Source organism: Orcinus orca, chromosome 16 (assembly GCF_937001465.1).
Source record: "Orcinus orca chromosome 16, mOrcOrc1.1, whole genome shotgun sequence".
Lineage (NCBI taxonomy): Eukaryota > Metazoa > Chordata > Mammalia > Artiodactyla > Delphinidae > Orcinus > Orcinus orca.
The window spans coordinates 58832151-58852070 of NC_064574.1; the positions used below are offsets into that span (position 1 = coordinate 58832151).

At 49.7% G+C, this 19920-nt stretch overlaps 1 protein-coding gene across 1 annotated transcript in view; it reads right to left on the reverse strand.

The window, feature by feature from the left end:
* LOC101269628 (uncharacterized) overlaps positions 1 to 19920 on the reverse strand; it is a gene marked incomplete at its 5' end in the record, with an annotated part of 266122 nt that overhangs the window by 43616 nt on the left and 202586 nt on the right. The window contains 4 exons of the mRNA XM_049699406.1: positions 9708 to 9785; positions 10780 to 10917; positions 10993 to 11222; positions 11887 to 12195. Of these exons, the coding sequence (XP_049555363.1) occupies positions 9708 to 9785; positions 10780 to 10917; positions 10993 to 11222; positions 11887 to 12195 (755 nt within the window). The remainder of the gene's footprint in view (positions 1 to 9707; positions 9786 to 10779; positions 10918 to 10992; positions 11223 to 11886; positions 12196 to 19920) is intronic.

Below are 19920 nucleotides of genomic sequence, written 5' to 3' on the forward strand. Positions count from 1 at the left end.
GGAAGTGTCACTCCATCATTCAACGATGCTGACTGAGCACGTACTACATGCTGGGCCCTGTTAAACCTAGGGATGCTGTCATGCACACGACAGACAGAAATGTCTGACCCCGTGGAGCTTAAACACCAGCAGTGGGAGACAGACCAGGACAAGGTCAAAGGCGTCACGTGTCAAACAATGGAAAGATGATGGAAAAGAGAAAGCTGGGAAGAGGCTAGGAAGGGTGTGAAATAAGAAGAAAGATGTAGATATAGATGTCTCTGCCCCCTGTTCCTGCTAATATTTGGTCTTCGACCCCAGTCCTGACACAGATCCCCCGTACCCTTGTAAATTCTTGAGTGATGGGGGTGACAGGAGCATCTGACGTGGAGCCCCTAAGTCCCTTAGAATTTCCTGGGTGATAGGAGAGTCTTTTGTGCTAATGAGGTGACTCTTGGGGGGCTCCTGGGTGGAGGCTGGTCAATCCAGGTTGACTTCAAGGGTTTGACTGCACGACTGGAAGGATGGACGAGATGCCATTTGCCGAGATGGGGAGACGGGGAGGGGCAGGTCGGGGGTGTTGGCCTGTCTGGTTTGGAACAGTCAAGTCGGAGGTGCCTGCCAGGCATCCGAGTGGAGATCCAGCAGGCAGGTGGGTCTACGGGTCTGGGGCTCAGTGGAGGGAGAAATGGGGGACATGGCAGTGCAGAGACGGCACTGGTGTGAGACTGGATGAGCCCATGAAGGGGGTGTGTGTGGAAAACGGGGAAAGAGAGGGCTGAGGACAAGCGCCAGGTCTGCTGGGAGCGCGAGGAGCTCTGGAGGAGGAGAGTGTGCAACAGCCCCGGGGCACATGGCTGGGCAAGAAAAATGAGTATTAGCACCCCCAATTTCCAGATTAGGAGACTGAGGCTCAGAGGGAGGTCCGAACCCTGTTCTACCATTCCCTTGTCTCCGAGGTATTTCCAGAAAGGTTTGTTGAATGAATGAATGAATGAATGATTTCCACTATCACTGGTACTTGCTGAGGCTGACCTGCAGGCCCAGCTTGTCCTCCACCCACAGCGTCTGCAGTGTGGGGATGTTGTGCTGGAACGTGCAGTCTAGGGAGATGTGCTCCGGCCACCTAGTGAAGGTCAGCTCCTCAGACACCTGTCAGGGTGGATGACCGTGGGACTGGGGCCGTTGGGCTGGGCCATCCCCACAGCCCCCAGCCCCCCAAGGCCCCGTCAGCAGAGCCCCCACCTGTCTGCCATCCACTCCAACCTGCAGGGTGTGTCTGTAGCTGGGCCCGAGCCTCTCGGTGGTCAGGTCCAGCAGGACGTGGGCTGGGAGGGCCAAGGGCTGAAGCAGGTTGTGTGTGAGCAGCAAGTTCACCTCCTGCTGGGTCTACAATAGAGCAAGAGAAACCAAGACTCGTGTGAGATATCATGAAGAGATATTTGTACACCCGTGTTCATAGCAGCACTCGTAACAATAGCCAAAGGGTGGAAGCAACCCAAGTGTCCACTGATGAATAAATGGCTCAACAAAATCTGGTCCATCCACCCAATGCAATGCTATTCAGCCTTAAAAAGGAAGGAAATCAACAGAGCTCGGGGGAGGGGAAAATGAGGAGTTATTGTTTAGTGGGTATAGAGTTTCAGTTTTGCTAGATGAAAAGAGTTCTGGAGATGGATGGTGGTGATGTTTGCACAAAAATGTGAACATACTTAATACCGCTGAACTGTGTACTAAAAAGTGGTTAAGATGGTAAATTCTGTTATGCATATTACACCACAATAAAAACAGTTTTAAAATAAAATAAAAACACGTGTGTGATTAATTAATAAAATAATATACAATAAGAAACTGGACACTGTCCAAGTGCTAATGGATAGGATAGATAGATGAATTGTGATAGAGGCACGCCATGGAATACTATACAGCAGTGAAAAGGGATAATCAACACAGAGTGGGTGAATCTCACAAACATGATGTCGAACAAGACAAGGCAGATGCAAAAGGGGGCACGCTGTGTGCGTCCATGAACATGACATTAAAGAAGTCGTATGAACGGTGGCTCCCGGGGAGTTAGGAAGGGGAAAGGACAGCTGAGGGACTTCTCCTTGGAAGCCTCATTCCTCTACTCATGGACCTTGATGCTCTCATATGCCAGGGTCCTCTTTGGAGCTCAGTGGGTATCCAAATGCTTCTCCTCGGGCCTCGGGGGCACATGGCCTCAGCACCCCTTCCCAGGCCACCCTGGGTACCCCACCCATCCACACCCTCACCTCGGTGGTATTGAGAATGAGCAGCCCCCGTAGTGTGTTGGCATCCACGGTGACCAGCACCTGGGCGTCCACAGCCATGGAGTTCACCATGATGTAGCCGGAGCCATCCACTCGACCCGGGACCCCCAGGGCCTGGAGGGGTTTAAGGAGATGGAAGCAGGGTTTCTTAACTAGGGTGGGGTCCCAAGTAGGCATCAGGGGTCCTATAATCCCCCTTGAACTGACCACAAAATGGGGCATGTGCCCATGAAAGTCTCTACAGGAGAGGGTTTGTGACTTTGATCAGGTTCCCAGAGTGCCCAAGGTCCCCACATCGGTAGCCCTGCACTGTTCAACGAGCTTCCCCCACCCCCTTCCACCTCCCCAAACTACGAGGATTGCATCTTTATACCCAAGAGAACCACATCCTGTGAAACCAGCTGGCCAAGAGTCTTCCAACCACTGGCAGCTGTGAACGTGCATCTCCCCACCTCTCCTCCCCGATCCCCTCCGCCTTCCCAGGCGCACAGAACTCAAACACCTGCTCCCAAGAGGCAGACGGGAGCCTGTCCAGGAAGTAGCCTGCAAGGCTGGCCCACGTGGGCATCTCTCTCTGCTGCTCCCGCAAGCACATCCCAGAGCACATCGGTAGTGTGGTTTCATCTAATCCTGAGAGTGGAGGAGGTCTTTGCACCCCGTTTATGATGATGAAACTGAAGCCCAGGGAGGAACAGTGATTTGCTCAAGGTCACCAGAGACGGGGCAGAATTGCCATTCAGAGTCTGGCGCTTCCTGGCCTCAAAGGCGGCCTTCCCAGCACCCAGGTCGGCTGCCCAACTCTCCACCTGTCTGACACAGCGTTTGACTCTGGTAACCCTTCCCTCCTCTTGGAGTCCTTTCCTCCCCAGCCTTCTCCCTTGGGGTTTCTCCTCCTCTTGGCCTGTTCTTCTCGGTACCCTTGGCCACTTCCTTCTCATCCCTACAGCTCTGCAGCCTGAGCGCTTAGTCTCCACCCCCCCCCCCACAGCCATGTCAGCCAGTCTGTGGCTTTAAATGTGACCACTTAGAGGTGGAGCCCTCCAGTCCAGACCACAGCCGACCTCCCGACTCGAGAGCTGCCCCCAACATTTCTACTTGAGCGTTTAAGAGCCCTGTCAAATTTAACACATCCAAAATAGGCCTGGAGTTGGTGACACCACTTCCCCAACCCTCCTCCTCCATCCACCATTCTCCCCACTCGGAGAACAGCAGCCCCAAACCTCTCATCATGTACGACAAAAGCACAGTCGCCATCCACTCCCCTCTTTTTCTCACACCCACATGCAACTTCTATCCAGTCCTCTGTGATGGATCCTGAAACCAAGTGTGCTCCCACCCCATGGGCTTTTTATAAAACAGGAGTCAGCAAACAATGGCCCACAGGCCACATCCAGCCCACTGCCTGTTGTAAATAAAGCTTTACTGGAACACAGACACGCCCACATAGTGCATATCGTCTATGGCGCTTCATACTACAAGAGCAGCACCGAGCAGTTACAACAGCGGCTGAACGGCCTGCAAAGCCAAAGATATTTACTATATGAACTTCTATAGAGATGGGTTGCTGACCCCAGTCCTAGAGAATACCCTTCCCTCTCCAGCCCTGCCTCAGGGCCTTTGCACTGGCCATACTTAGAATACCCTTTCCCCAGACACAAAACAATGCTGCTCCCTCCTCTCCTTCAAGTCTGTGCTCAAACGTCATCCTGTCTTTGGGGCCAATCTTGACCGACTATAAAATTGCAACATGTGCCCTGTTTTTTACGCCCCCCTTTCCCACTTTCTCTCTCCCCTTAGCCCTCACCACTGTGTGATACACTCCACAGTTCAGTGATTTATTCTGGGGGTTGCCAGTCTGCCCCAGGCAGGCATTCATATCTGCTTTGTTTATGGGCGTATGTCCAGGGCACAGAGGAGCTCCTCAGTAAGTATCTGAGGAGTCCATCCCTCCAGGGTTCACCCAATCTCTCTGGTTTGGGCAGTGGTCAAAAAGGAGGTCCCTGTCCTGTCCCCTGGAGACTCTGGTGCCCACCCCTCCTGCTCACCCCTGGCACACCTACCTGCAGGGCCTCACAGGAGCTCTCGGACAGCACCCGCCATTGCAGCCAGGGGTCCAGCTGCAGCTCGCCGCTGCCCCAAAGCTCACAGGCCCCCGCGTGCAGCTCCAGGCCCAGCTGGTGTCCGGCCTCCCACCCAAGCTGGACGGTCAGCGAGGTCTCTGGGGGAATGGAGTGCAGTGAAAGCAGCGTGTGCCTCATCTTCGCTCGAAGTGTGGCCTCGGATGGGTGCAGGGCCACCGCCAAGGTCAGGGAGGCAGTCTGGCCGGCCGCTGCGAGGACCCCTGAAGCTTCTGCTTCCCTACCTGAGGCCTGCAGGGAGCCACTGAGCTGTACCCCTGCTGGGAGGCCCAAGCCCTGCAGGACCATAGAGAGCGGGGTCGGAAGGTGGTCCCACATCAGGAGTGACCCTGATTCTCCATCTTCTACCCTCTTACCCCTCCAGCCCTGCCTACCAGCTTGTGCCCCTCCCCCGTTACAGTAACAACACACTGCAGCAGCAATCGTAATACACGACAATTGTCCATCGTAGAACACTTGGTACGTGCACAGCCTCATGCTAAGTAACTCACAAGAATGTCCTCTTTTCACCCTATTTGATGGCTCTGAAATGGGTAGGTAATATCCCCACATTACAGATGGGAAAACTGAAGCTCAAAGAGGCGAAGTAATTGTCCAGGGTCATATAGCTAGTAAGTAGCAGAGCCAAGGTTTGAACCTGATCTGTCTTCAGTCTAAGCTTCAGACTGGGGCTGGTTCAATTTAAATTAAAATAAAGTAAAAGAAAGAATTCAGGTTCTTCCGTAGCACTAGTGAGCCCATTTTAAGCTACACATGGCTGGCAGCTCCTGTCCTGGATATCAAATAATGAAACATTTCCATCATCATAGAAAGTTCTAGTGGGCAGACCTGCTTTATCCCGTGATGCACTACTCTCTCATGGCCCAATCCTGTGTTGACCTGATTAACACTGACAGAGCATCTGTGGGCACCCAGCCCTATGCTCAGGGATGCCGAGTGGACCAGACCCTGTCCCGGTGCCCAGGAAGCTCCGTCAGGAGACAGGGGAGTGACCTGTCCCACTCGGACGAGGGCACCAGTCCTCTCTGCTGACCCAGACTCCAGCGTCAGGGATTCCCCTCCCCAAAACATCACAGGACAATTCTCAGACCATCTCTCAGCTCAGATAAAACCCAGCCTGTGGTTTTTAACAGGTTATGAAACCAAGATGTGACTGTTCCCCACTGTCAGCTGAGGACAGCTTCCGTCATTCCCTTCCTGCCCTCAGAATTTTACTAAGAAGATAGACTTTTATAAGAGTTTATATTCAGAATTTATATTCTGAATCTGTGGTCCTTTAGTTTCACAGCGTGCCGCTAATCTCTCCCAGCCTCGATTTCCTCATCTGCCGAATGGGAATGTGGGATTAGTGATAAGAGGAACCAAGTATCCGACAGGGTTTTTGGGAAATAGTAGCTGGGGTCTTGGGAAGCCCCTGGAGGGGAGTGCCAGCCAGGCTCAGGCCTCATGCTGACAGGGGCTCTGGATGCTGCCTCTCCAGTCACTTTGCTGGCCCGCCATACGCACCTCCAGCAGCGGGCAGCCCGGCTCAGTGGTCAGTGTCCATGTGCTGTGGTTCTCAGCTTGCTGCTCCAGCACACCCCGCAGCTGGCACGGCCCCATCCGGAGGGCCAGGGAGCCGCGGCTGGTGCGGGGGCCGGGCCGGGCAGTCAGGCTGATGGCGCTCCCGGGCGGCAGGCCCAGGCGACCCAGAAGGGGCAGGGAGTGGGTCAGGTGCCCCAGGGCAGAAGGCTGGGCCCCGCAGGTACGGGCCAGCTGCAGGTGGGCGTCTCCGTGGTCACTAAGGAGGCCTGCGGCCAGGTCGAATTCACAGGGTCCCCAGCTCAGGCGGCCCTCGGAGTGCAGGGCCTGTGGGATTCCAGTTGCCTGGAATATGGGGAAAGTGGTCAGATTTAGGGGCAGCTCCAGAAGCCAAGGTGGGGGAGCTGGAGACGGGCCTGGGTGCGAAGAGGGCAGCAGTGGACCCACAGCCTGAACTCTACCAGCACCTCCCTCTGCAAGGTGACTGATACCAAGGGTATCCCATGGAGAGGTTTGGGCTCAAGTTCTGGCTCCACCACTAACTCGGTTGTTCCAACCTGCAACCTCAGCTTACCCATCTCTAAAATGGGAGTTGATTCATAGCATCAGAAGTTGCTGGGAGATGTAAGAAAGTTAATACCTGTGAGCCCAGAGCCAGGCACCCAGAAAGCACCGGCTATTGGAAATACATCACTAACATCAATGTTCACTGGCTGGAGGGTAGACACCTTAAGCAACTCGTTCCCCTGGGGCCCAGGACGCACCCCACATGGGGGCAGGGACCCAAGATGGGGATGAAAGGAGGGGTACAAGCAGCCCCTTCCTCCCAGGGCTGAGGACCGAAGGGGCCTCAGAGGGCACTCAGCACACGTGCCTAACGAATACCAGCTGCTGCTTCGTACGATTCTCATTCTCACTCCCGGGGCCTCAACCCCAGGAACGGGGCAAGTGAGATGTGAGAACAGAATCAACTTGAGCCCCAGAAAGGAAGCGAACCGGTGTCTCAGGAAGGCCCTTTGCAAAAGGGGAGAAAATTCAGTTCTGGTCCCACCTTTGGCTCAAAGCTTTGTAGTCAACGAGTCCCCCATTCAAGTGACAACGGCAAAAAAAGACTAAAGTTTCTCATGCTGAGTGCAGAGCTGGGCATACAGCAGGCGGTTAATAACTTGTGGAGGGAGGTGGGAACCTACATTGACCGGTGGGGTGGGGGCTTACCTCCAGCAGGGGGCAGTGATTCACCAGGGCCAGGGTCCAGTTGTGCATGGCGTTGGCCTCTGTCCTGACGTCCCCATGAGCAGTCAGGGTGCATGGGCCCAGGGCCACCTCCAGCTGGGCCCTGGGGGGTTCGTCTCCCCCGACGGACACTCGGATGTGGTTGTCGGGGGGCACCCCTAGCGCTTGAAGTGGAGGCCATGTGTGCTGGAGGCTGGTGTCCAGGTAGGCATGGCGGCCGCAGGCTGTGTGGACGTGGGCCCGGGCGAAAGTGTCCCCAGAAGATACCTGAGCCGCCAGGCTGGCCCCAAAGGTGTGGACCAGGAAGGAGCCATTCAAGGTAAGCACAGCTGGATTCTGCCGCCAAGAAAGGCAAGGTGAGCCCGAGCGGGTGTCCCTACAACACCCCACCAAGTGTGTCCACCTCCTGCCTGTCCACAGGTGGTCAAGGGAGCCCCCATGCCCCAGGGGCACCCACCACCACCCCTTAACAGGTGATGCTCACGTGAAGCACTTCTCTCTGAAGAGCTGAAACCGGCCTCCCAGGGAGTCAAGAAATTCGACCGTTCAGAGCACTTTAGGGCCCCTGCTGCCCGCTCCCCCGCTCCCCATGAGGCCTCTGGGTCCTCCCTCCCGTTTCCTCCTCTCTTTTCCATAATGGAACCTCGGGCCTCTCAACCTCTCTGGTCTGGACACATCCCGCTTAACGCCTCAAATGGAAGTCACTGCATCTCTAAGTAGTGTACCTGGGGGTCCTGGAGTGTCTGCACGCCCGTGACAGAACCAGGAGCTGCTCTCAGCCCTTTCCTGTCACCCAGTGCTCATCTGTCCACCTGGGGTGGGGACAGCACCACTGACGACAGGGTGAATGCACGTATCACCCCCACCACAGCTAAATGGAGGCCACAGAGGAGCCACGGAGCTCGGGGTGGCCGCCCACAGGGCACAGCCCACGGATTCTCCCGCCTGGACGTTGCTGACCTGCTCTAGGACTAAGGAATGCCCAATTTCCAGCCCTTTCCTGGAATTCCAGACCACGGCTCTCGGAGGGAAGGGCCGTCCATTCATGGCTCTTGTCCTAACCTTCCCGCTCAGTTAGTCTTTTCCGAAGTCACCCTCGCGCCCCAGCCCTGAGTCTTTCTCGCAGGTGTAGCTGCTAACTCCACGTGCCCCCTCGGTCTTAGGTTTCCTCTGGGGGGGAGGCAGCCCATCTGTCTAGCTCATTAAGACCCTTTCAATCCTCATCCTCAATTCTCTTGGCTAACCCTCCTGCCATTCAGGCCACTGTGTGACCTTGGGAAGGTGACTTCACCTCCCTGAGCCTCAGTTTCCACATCTGTAAAATGAGATCATGATTCCCTGGTAGCTGAAACCACGCCAAAAGAGAGGATACCAAATTGAGATGGGACCTGACATGCGCTGGCCCATTTCATGCTCGACAGTGCAAGGTAGGTGTTGCCACCTGCAGTTTACTGATGACGAGGCTGAGGCTCAGAGAGGTTAACGCCTGGCTAAAAGTCACACAGCAGGTGAGTGGCAGGTCTGGGCAGGAAGTTGTGTTGGTCTGATTTTCTGGTCCCTGTACTGGGTGGAGCTGCTACCACTGCCAAGCTGGAGGCATGAAAGTACTGCATCTTTTACGCTCACAGAGGTGAAGCTGGCAGAAACAGTCCTCCCAAGGAGGCCACGTTCCCTCTATCTGGACAGCCAGGCAGTGAGACCATAGCACCAGCTCCCAGGACCCCCAGGCAGGGCCCCAGGCCAGACACCTTGCAGCATCTGCTCAGCACCTCCAGGCTCATGTCTGCCTGGCCCCAGAGCAGATCCTAAAGATCAGAAAAACCTCTGTCCTCCTCCTCCAGGCCGTCCTCAGGGCTGTGCTCACGGGCTGGCCCCCCAGAGCCAACTGCACTGAGAGCTCAGCTGAGCCAGGCCTACCACAAGCTGCCCACCCAGCTGCCCACAGGGCAGCACTGACAAGGTCTGCAGGCAACCCCAGTGGTCGCCCCACGTCCAGTTCACCCACAGCTCTTGGCCCAGGAGCCACAGGACCCCGCTGGGGATCAGGGAGTCCAGGCCTTGTGCTCAGGTCTCCCAGCCATGCCTTGCCTTCGAAGGAGGGGACCTACTACCCACCTGCACCCTGGCCCGGGAGAGCTCGGAGCTACTTAAGCTGTGCTGTGCCCCAGCCCGGGCAGCATGCGTGCCTGTGAGCCCCACGGTCTGTCTCCCTCCAAAGACCCAGCGATGTCTGTCACCAGCCCAGCTCACCGCGGCAGAGGCTGGCTTGAAACACTTGGATTCTGGGTCACTGTCTAAGTGTGCTTACAGAAGGGACCACCCATCTGCTGTCAGGTTGGGCTGGGTCCCCTCAGGCCCGGGAGCCCAGATGCATGTTACTGGGGACGTGAAGGGCTTGGAGGAGGGGACCATGTGGGTCGGCCTGGCAGTGGCCACAGGTCCCAAGCCATCCAGTAGGCAGCCCCTGGTGCTCAGCCTGTGACCCCCCCCCAGGGGCAGACCACCATCTCCCACCCTGCCCTGCCTGTGACAGAGACCCTTGTACCTCGTGAGGCCACCCAGGGACGTCCCCCCAGCACAGCCCTGACAGCTGGGCAGGCGAAGCGTCTCCACTGCAGTTGACCTAGGGAGACAAGCAGGGTGGGTAGGGGGCATGTGTAGGCATGAGGTGTCTCTCCCCGATCTTAACCCTGGACAGAGTACTGAGATACAGCTTGACCCCATCTCCCTTTGTGAAGGCCTCCCTGGGAAGATAACCCCCAAAGAGAGGTTTGTGCAGACCTAAGTGCTAACCCACAGAATCGTCAAAAACAGAAGTAACGAGAAAAAAAAAGAAGCAACCTGAGTGCCAGGTTCTAACTGGTTCCTCATCTAATCCTCAAGGTAAACGTGGGAGGCAGGGATTATTAACAGTCCCATTTTGCAGATGAGAACACTGAGGCACAGAAAGAGTAAGCAACTGGACTAAAGTTGCACAATTGTTAAGTGATGAAGCAGGCTGGATTCGGGCCGCATGGCTGGCTCGCTCACCCTGACACTCGGACACATTGGATGGTTTAGCCACACCTGTGCCAGGCCCAGAGGTGGTTTCCTGCCTTTTGTTCTTGAGAACAATGCAAAAGACAGCTGTGTGTGTGTTTCCTTGTCTAGTGTTCCAGGTTTCTCCAGGGGAGGTAACCAGGAACACGAGCTGAAGGGTGAGAGTCTCAGCAGTTTTCATTTTACTAGATAGACCCAGAGCGCCTCTGAGGGAGCTGCCTCAAATACACTTCCATTTACGAGGGCAGGGGAGGGAGCGTTGACAGAGGGACAGGAGGACAAGTGGACAGAAGACAGAGAAGAAGAGTAGAAGGCAGGGTGGGGAGGAAGGAAGGGAGGGTGGATGATGGATGGGAGGAGAGGGTGGGAGGAAAGGAGAAAGGATGGATGGGAAAGGAGGATGGGAAATTTGGTGAGAGGCTGGGAGGGAAGGTGGGAGGGGCTGGGACGGTGAGAGGGGCAAGCTGGTGGGAGGGGCTAGGGAGGTGGGAGGGGCAAGCTGGTGGGAGCTGGGAAGGTGACTAGAGAAGTTGCATAGGCAGTGGGCCCCGCCCAAATGGGGACTTCGGGTCATTTACCTGGAACCTTGAGAGGCCGTGGTGCAGCCCCAGGGCCAGCCCCCAGCGGCCGCCGGCTCCCCTCCTCTCCAGGGCTACACGAAGCTGATCGCCATCCACGTTCACCACCAGCGCGACCGCCAGACTGGGTCCCACGCTCTGCGAGAAGCAAAGCTGTGGGTGTCTCTCAAGCCCACTGCCCCCACGGGGCCCGGGCCCAGCCCCCTCACCCACCTGCAAGTGCCCGCGGCCGTCCACGGAGAAGGGGAGGCCCCAGCGCCTGAGGCCGGGCACCGTGTGGCCAAGGCTGGCACGGAGCCGGCTGCCCAGGGCGCTGGTGACCAGGCCCTCCAGGCCAAGGGCAGCATCCAGCAGACGCTCTGCACTACGCAGCATCACATGCACTGAGAGGTTGGAAGCCACGTGGCTGTGCAGTAGGAGCATCTCCACCTGGGAGGGGAGTCCTGGGGATGAGAGGAACCAGAAGATGGTACACAACACGGGAGCCAGAACGGGGTCACTGACAGCCCTCCTTCTCTCTGGAGGGTCCCCTGAGCCCTGAGGCAGACAAACCCCCCAGCTCCCACCTACTACCTACAATGGCCACACCTAGCAAGTGATAGGCCCCGCGTCCCCTTTGGATTCCTACCTCCCCAAAGACAGGGCATGGGCTCTCAGAAAGCACGAGGGGAACAGAGGTCTGATCCTGTGCTCTCCTCTTGTTGCTGCACCTTTGGGCCCCCCCAGGTCCCGTGGAAATGTCCCCAAGAAGCTAGAGCTGGGGGTGTCCAAGCTATTTCTTAACCACAGTGCCGAGAACATCCTGGAGGCCCTGCTAGACCAGGCTTCCAAGCTGGAGAAGCCAGACTGGGGGCAGAGAGTCCTGGGGGAGGGGCCAGTGGCAGGGGCGCCTGCCTCCAGTTTGGAGGTGTGTCTGTACTGGGTAGCAACCAGTGTTCTGGCTGAATAACAGCCCAGGGAAGATGGAGGCACTGGGAGAAGCTGGTAGGGGGAGGAAATAGAGCTGGAAGGTGGGTTTGGGGACTGGGGGCTCCTTTAACTCCCTAGGCTTCAGGCCCTGGGAGTCTTTGGGGGAGGAAGCCATTGGGCCCTATCCACCCCTCCTACCTGCCTCACGCAAGGTGTTGATGTTGTGACTCAGTGTGACCGAGAGCTGGCCGTGCCCAGGGCCCCAGATGCAGACTCCACCCAGAGCTAGGCTGACCGTGTCAGCATGGAGGCTGGCCTGGCCCTCAAGGCTCCCCGTCTGGGCCTGCAGTCGCCCCCTCAGCTGGAGCTCTCCTGGCAAGGCCTGGCTGCCATTCTGGACAAGGATGCAGGTCACACTGTGCACACTGGTGCTGTTCCCTGCCTTCTCATGCTTGTCCCGCAAGAGGAATCCCAGCACAGCTGAGCCGGCAGTGACCTTGATGGTACCTGCAGAGGATGGGAGAGAACCCATACAAAGAAGGGGGTCAGCCCAGGGTACTGGGCTGCTTTGGGAAGGAAGGCAAAGAATCCTGGGGCAGGAAGTTCCTAGATCCATGATAAAATTCTAATTCATGTCAGAGAGAGCATATCTGGGAAATGGACCAAATTAAACCACCTCTCCTGCAGGATGCCCCAAGGACCAAGCAAGCTAATTCACAAATAAAAGAGATTTGGCCGAAAAGCAGCAAGCCTGATGAGGCGTGTCTGTTAATACCAGTGCTGAATCCTGCTCAGGAGGGTCACGGATCAACGTGATAGAAAGCCCCCATTTTACAGACAACAAAACTGACACCCAGAAAGTCTCGAGGGGTCCAACCTGGAATTCTACGGAGAGAAAAATTGCTCAGAGGTCTCTTCCACCCACTTGAGAAAAAGATTCCACACCCTTAAGCTAGTCCCACACACCCTTAAGCTAGTCCCATTCCAATACATAACTCATGCATTTAGAGAAATTCTTGCTTTTATCAGAACCATTTACATCTCCTGACCCCATGGGGCTCCAGTAGGGTCTTGACATGGTTCAAATGCCCTTATACCTCTCTCCTTTCATTCAAGGTTTGACTCGGGGGTCACCACCTCCAAGAAGCCTTGCTTGGCCTTTCTGCACCCCCAGGCTGGGTTAGACACCCTTGTTCTGTGCTACCAGACATAGAGCTCTTGCTAACCTCTATCACAGAGTCCAGAGCACTTTCTATACAGATGGGAATTTCTCGCAGAATCTTGAAATCATCTTTTTCAAATTCCTTACATTTTAGGGCCCTATGTCACCATGCCCTACAAGATGTTAACCAGTGTGAAATAATGTCAATAGAACAGTGTGGAATCGAGGAATAGACCCATACACAAATTGTCAATTGATTTTTGACAAAAGTGCAAAGGTAACTAACCGGGAAAAGGATAGTCTTTTTAATAAATGTGCTGAATTGTTTGGAAATCCACATGTGAAAAAACTATCGTGAACTTTACCCAAACAGATACACAAATTAATTCAAAATTAACCATATAAGAAAAGGGAACCCTCCTACACTGTTGGTGAAAATGTAAACTGGTGCAGCCATTATGGAGAACAGTAAGGAGGGTCTTGAAAAATATAAAAATAGAGTTACCATATGATCCAGCAATTCCACTCCTGAGCATATATCCAGGAAAGATGAAAATTCTAATTCGAAAAGATACAGGCACCCCAATGTTCATTGCAACAGTATTTACAATAGCCAAGACATGGAAGCAACCTAAGTGTCCATCAACAGATGAACGGATAAAGAAGATGTGGTGCATATATACAATGGAATATTAGCCATAAGAAAAGAATGAAATATGCTATCTGCAACAGCATGGATGGACCTGGAGATTATCCACATTATATTAAGTTAATTAAGTCAGACAGAGAAAGACAAATATCATATGATATTGCTTATATGCGGAATCTAAGAAAAAAATGATACAAACGAACTTATTTACAAAACAGACTTAGAGAACGAACTTATGGTTACCGGGGGGAGGGTGGGGGAGGGAAGGATTGGGAGTTGGGAACTGACATGTACACACTACTATATTTAAAATAGATTACCAACAAGGACCTACTGTATAGCACAAGGAACTCTGCTCAATATTCTGTAATAACCTAAATGGGAAAAGAATTTGAAAAAGAATAGATACATGTATATGCTTAACTGAATCACTCTGCTGTGCACCTGAAACTGACACAACATTGTTAATATGTTCCAATATAAAATTAAAATTTTAAAAAAATAAATAAAAGAAAAGATACATGCACCCCAATGTTCATAGCAGCATTATTTACAATAGCCAAGCCCTGGAGGCAACCTAAGTGTTCATCAGCAGATGAATGGATAAAGAAGTTGTGGTATAACAGATGTCGAGGACAAACGTATGGACACCAAGGGGGGAAAGTGGCAGGGGTGGTGGTGGTGGTGTGATGAATTGGGAGATTGGGATTGACATGTATACACTGATGTGTATAAAATAGATAACTAATAAGAACCTGCTGTATAAAAAAATAAATAAAATAAAATTAAAAAAAAAAGATGTGGTACAGATATGCAATGGAATATTACTCAACCATAAAAAGAATAAAATATGCCATTGCAGCAGCATGGATGGACCTGGAGATTATCATACTAAGTGAAGTAAGTCAGAGAAAGACAAATATCAATATCATATGCGAGCACTTATATGTGGAATCTAAAATATGACTCAAATGAACTTATTTACAAAACAGAAGCAGACTCACAGACATAGAAAACAAACTTATGGTTACCAAAGGGGAAAGGGTGAAGGAGGGATAAATTAGGAATTTGGGATTAACAGATACACACTACTGTATATAAAACAGATAAACAACAAGGTCCTGCTCTATAGCACAGGAAACTGTATTCCATATCTTGTAATAACCTATAATGGAAGACAATCTGAAAAAGATATATATATATATATATATATATATAAAACGAATCACTTTGCTATACACTTGAAACTAACGCAACATTGGAAATCAAGTGTACTTCAATAATAAATAAATAAAATTAACCACACACCTAAACTTAAAACCTAATATCATAACACTTCTAGAAAAAAAATATGAGAGAAAAATTTGTGCCCTCAGCCAAATATTTCTACCTCCACTTTTCAAAAGACACCATTAAAAAAATAAAAAGACATAGATCAGGAGAAGATATTTTAAAACCCCTGATAAAGGACTTGTATAAATGGTTCCCTAATTCAATAATAAAAAACAAGCCACTTGATTTTTTAAATGGGCAAAAGGTTTGAATAGACACTTCACCAAAAAAGATTTACAAGTGGCAAATAAGGCAATGAAAAGATGTTTGACAAAATTAGTCATTAGGGAAATGCAAATTAAGACCAAAATGAGATACAACTACAAAAACAATTCGACTGATCAAAGAAACAAACAAACAAAAAAACCCAAAGCCAAAAACTGCCAGTACAAATTGCTAGCAAGGATGCAGAGCAACTAGAACGCTCACACATCGCTGGTGGGAATGGACAATGGTGCTGCTACTCTGGAAACAGTCTGGCAGGTTCCTATAAACATATACTTGCCACACAACCCAGCAATCCTACTCCTAGGTATTCACCCAAGAGAAATGAAACCATATGTTCCCACAAAAACCTATAGACCAATGATTATTGAAGCTTTATTCATAATTGGAAATTACGGGAAACAACTCAAATATCCTTCAGCTGTGAATGGATAAACTGCAGTATATCCATAGAATAGAATATTACTCACCAGTAAAAAGGAAAAAGAACTACGGATACATACAACTTTGATGAACCTCAACCACGTTACGTTGGGCAGAAGATCCCATACTCAAAGCTTACGTGTTGTATGATTCCATTTCATGTGACATCCTGGAATAGCCCAAACCATAGGGACAGACAACATCTCAGTGGTTGCCAGGGACAGGGGGTGGGGGAAAGGCTGATGACAATGAGCAGCAGGAAGGAAATTTTTGGGGTGATGGAACTATTCTGTATCAGGACTGTGTTGATGGGTACACAACTGTATGAGTTTATCAAAACTTGAAGGGGTTTTCCCCATATGTAAATTGTACCCCAAGAAATTATACCTTAAAAATGTGGGCCTCCCTGGTGGCGCAGTGGTTGAGAGTCTGCCTGCCGACGCAGGGGACACGGGTTCGTGCCCCGGTCCGGGAGGATCCCACATGCCGCGGAGCGGCTGGGCCCATGAGCCGTGGCCACTGAGCCTGCGCGTCCGGAGCCTGTGCTCCGCAGCGGGAGAGGCCACAACAGTGAGAGGCCCGCGTACCGCAAAAAAAAAAAATGAAGCAATGTGGGACTTCCCTGGTGGTCCAGTGGTTAAGACTCCACCCTTCCACTGCAGGGGGCACGGGTTCAATCACTGGTCAGGGAACTAAGATCCCACATGCTACATGGCATGGCCAAAAACAAAAGAAGCAATGTGTGTTAAGAGATCAGCATGAGGGTCTGTTAGTTATCAGCTGCAAATGATAAACTTCAGAAAGAGGAAGGGGAGACCATCGTGTAACTCAAAGTAAACCTGAGAAGAACAGCACGCTGCTTGATTGTATTTAAATTTTTTCAAACCCATGTCATTTGATCTTTAGACAGGTATTTTATTATGCAATTTGGTTTTGCCACAATTTAACCAATTAGGAATTAGGAGGGTCAGTGTTAATATTAAGATTAGAGAATGACACTATTCCCCCAAGGTAGGTGGGAAAGCAGAGTCTTTAGATTCTGAAACACAGGGCCCTGGACAGATGTCCAGCTAGGGTGCTACGGTCAAGGATGCTTGGGCAAAAGATCCCATTTTGTGTAATTCTGACTTTTGGAAACTTGTTAATGTTTCACATAATCAAAAAATAAATGCACAAAATCAATAAAGATAGGGGGAACCTGAAAATGGAATACAAACAGAAACCAGTGAACCAACTGTACTTCGAATGATTTACAACATCACACGGGGTGGGTGGGAGATTAACTCCAACTAACATTTAAACACCGTGTTTGCGGACTTTCCTAGCGCAGTGGATAAGACTCCACACTCCCAGTGCAGGGGGCCCAGGTTTGACCCCAGGTCAGGGAACTAGATCCCACATGCACGCCACAACTAAGAGTTCTCATGCCACAACTAAGGAGCCCGCCTGCTGCAACTAAGGAGCCTGTGTGCCGCAACTAAGATCCAGCACAACGAAATAAATAAATATTTAAAAATAAATAAACACCGTGTTTAGATTTATACCCTCAGGCCAAAGACAAGAAGAACTCTAAACAAATATTGAATTCTAGTTAAAAGGGTTTATTTCCTCAAAGGTATAGGCTAGTAATTCTGACTACTTTCTATGTATCCTAGGGCTGAAGAAATAACTAAATATGTTGTGAATAATTGGAGCCAGGTTTCTTACTGTTGAAGAAGGGGATAAGAAATATGAAAAGGGGGAAGAAACAGAATGAGCTTTTTGATGATGGACTGGAATTAAGGACTAATGGTTGTAAACTTATTTACCTGTAGATAGACAGATATAGTTGTGTGTGCATGTATGTACACACATATATTTTCTTGGTCTGTCCATTGAGAAGGCCTAGAAAGACAGATACTTCAGTAGGAGTAAATACACCTAGAACCCAGATCTTAGTTTCTAAATACCGTTTTGCACAAAAAGGAACCAGGAATCCTTGGAGAAATGACTTATTCCATCTCAGGGAAAATACAACATGAGATTGAAACATCTTTTTGGTCATAAAGTTAGGAAGTGGTCAAGGAATGATAGGGACATGTCAAAAGGACACAGGAGGAGTTCTATTTCCATGAATGGTGGAGACACTTAAATGGACCAACCCTCCCAAGGTAACAATTGTACACTCTGGACAAAATATATGAAACAGTTACCTGAAGTGGCTGGAGACTGACCATAAACAGGCAGACAGTGGAGGGGAGTTAAAACTTGAAGGAAAGGACCAGCAATAGTTGAGTTGTATGTTTTTACTCTTTTTTGGTGCCATGCAGGGTGAAGGAAACTCACACAGAAATCTATGGTCTTACTGATTAAAGAATCAAAGAACAGAGTTCAAGGTGACAATAGCAAATGGAAAGTGAAGTGGGAAATTCCAGAGAGAGCCACATGGGAGAATCCCAAATTCTACCTATAAACTCTCTCCAAAGCTAATCCTTGAACTTCACAAGGGTGGTACAGACTCCAAGCAGACCAGCTAAGATAAAAGAGCTGAAAATTATTTCCACTGCAGCCCACCAGAGGAAAGACAGAGTTTGGATTTTGAGCCCAGCCAAGTTAACTGCATGCTAAAATTTTTAAAAATAACAATACTCTTTAGAGAAATATAAAAGAATCAGAGTCTTAACATCATTCAAAATGTCTAGAATACAATCTCAAATTACTAGACATACATAGAAATAGGAAAATGTAACCTATATTTAAGAGAAAGGGCAATCATCAAGGGAGATCAACCCCAAGATGACCTAGACATTGGAATTAGCAGATAAGGATTTTAAAACAGCTCTTACAAACATGCTCAAAAATATAAGGAAAACATAAATTAATAAAAAGAGCCTAGTGGTGATTTTAGACTAAATAAAATACATAAAATCTGTGATTGAAAAGAAATTATTGGATGGTCTTAACATTTTTATTGGCTGGTGTTTGGAGAAGAAAGATTAAAGAGCCAGTGAACTGGAAGATAGATTGATAGATATCTGAAGAAAAGAGAAAAGAGACTGAAAAGGTCAACAGATCCTCAGAGATCTGTGGAACAATATAGAAACTTCTAAAGCACATGCAGTTAGAAATCCCAGGAGGAGAGGACAATGAGAATGGGACAGAAAGAAATCTTTGAAGAAGAAAATATGAAAAACTTCTAAATGTGTTAAGAGATATACATATGCATTTTTAAAATATCCTTCAAGAATCAGGGCAAAATAGAACATTTTCAAATAAATGAAAACTAAGGGAGTTCATTGTTGTAAGCCAGACTTACAAGAAATGCGAAAGGTGATCCTTTTTTTTTTTTAATTTTTATTGGAGTATAGCTGCTTTACAATGTTGTGTTAGTTTCTATAAAGGTGATTCTTTATACTGAAGAGAAATGATACCAGAAACTGTAAGTAGAATGTGAAAGAACATACAGAAACATAGTTGAAAGAGCAACAGATAAATTAACACTGAGTTCTAAAATTTTTTAAAAATCAGCCAAAAGAAGGCAAAAAAAGGGTAACAGAGGAACAAAAAAATATATGGGAAAGTAGAAAACAAAACAGCAAAATAGTAGACGCAAATCTAATCATATCAATAATTACATTAAAGATAAATCAAGTAAATACCATAATTAAAAGGCAGAGAGGGCTTCCCTGGTGGCTCAGTGGTTGAGAGTCCGCCTGCTGATGCAGGGGACACGGGTTCGTGCCCCGGTCTGGGAAGATCCCACCTGCCGCGGAGCGGCTGGGCCCGTGAGCCATGGCCGCTGAGCCTGCACGTCCGGAGCCTGTGCTCCGCAACGGGAGAGGCCACGACATTGAGAGGCCCGCGTACCGCAAAAAAAAAAAAAAAAAAGGCAGAGATTGTCAGACTGGAAATAAAAGCAAAATCCAACTGCATGTGGGCTACAAGAAATGTACCTCAAATATAGGAAATATATATTTGAAAGAAAAAGCATGGAAAAATATATACAGTACAAATTCCAATAAAAAACAAAAGTGGCAACGTTAATATCAGACAAAACAGACGTCAAGACAAAGAACTGTGTGAGAGAGAAACAGTCCACTTCACAATGATAAACAGGTCAATTCATCAAGAATGCATAATAATCGTATTTGCTTATGCACCTAATACTAGTACATCAACATACATGAAGCAAAAATAGACTGAAAGCAAGAAATAGGGAAATCCACATAGCTGGAGAGTTTAACACACTTCTCTCATTAATTGATACAACAACCAGACAAAAAAAATCAGTAAAGATATATATCAGAGCAATACAACCAAGGACCTTGACTTAACATTTATAGAACGTGACACCCAACAACAGCAGAATACCAATTCTTTTTAAGTGCATAAGGTATGTTCACAAGATAGATATAGACTGGCCCATAAAACAAGTCACAACAAATTTTAAAAGACTTATCCT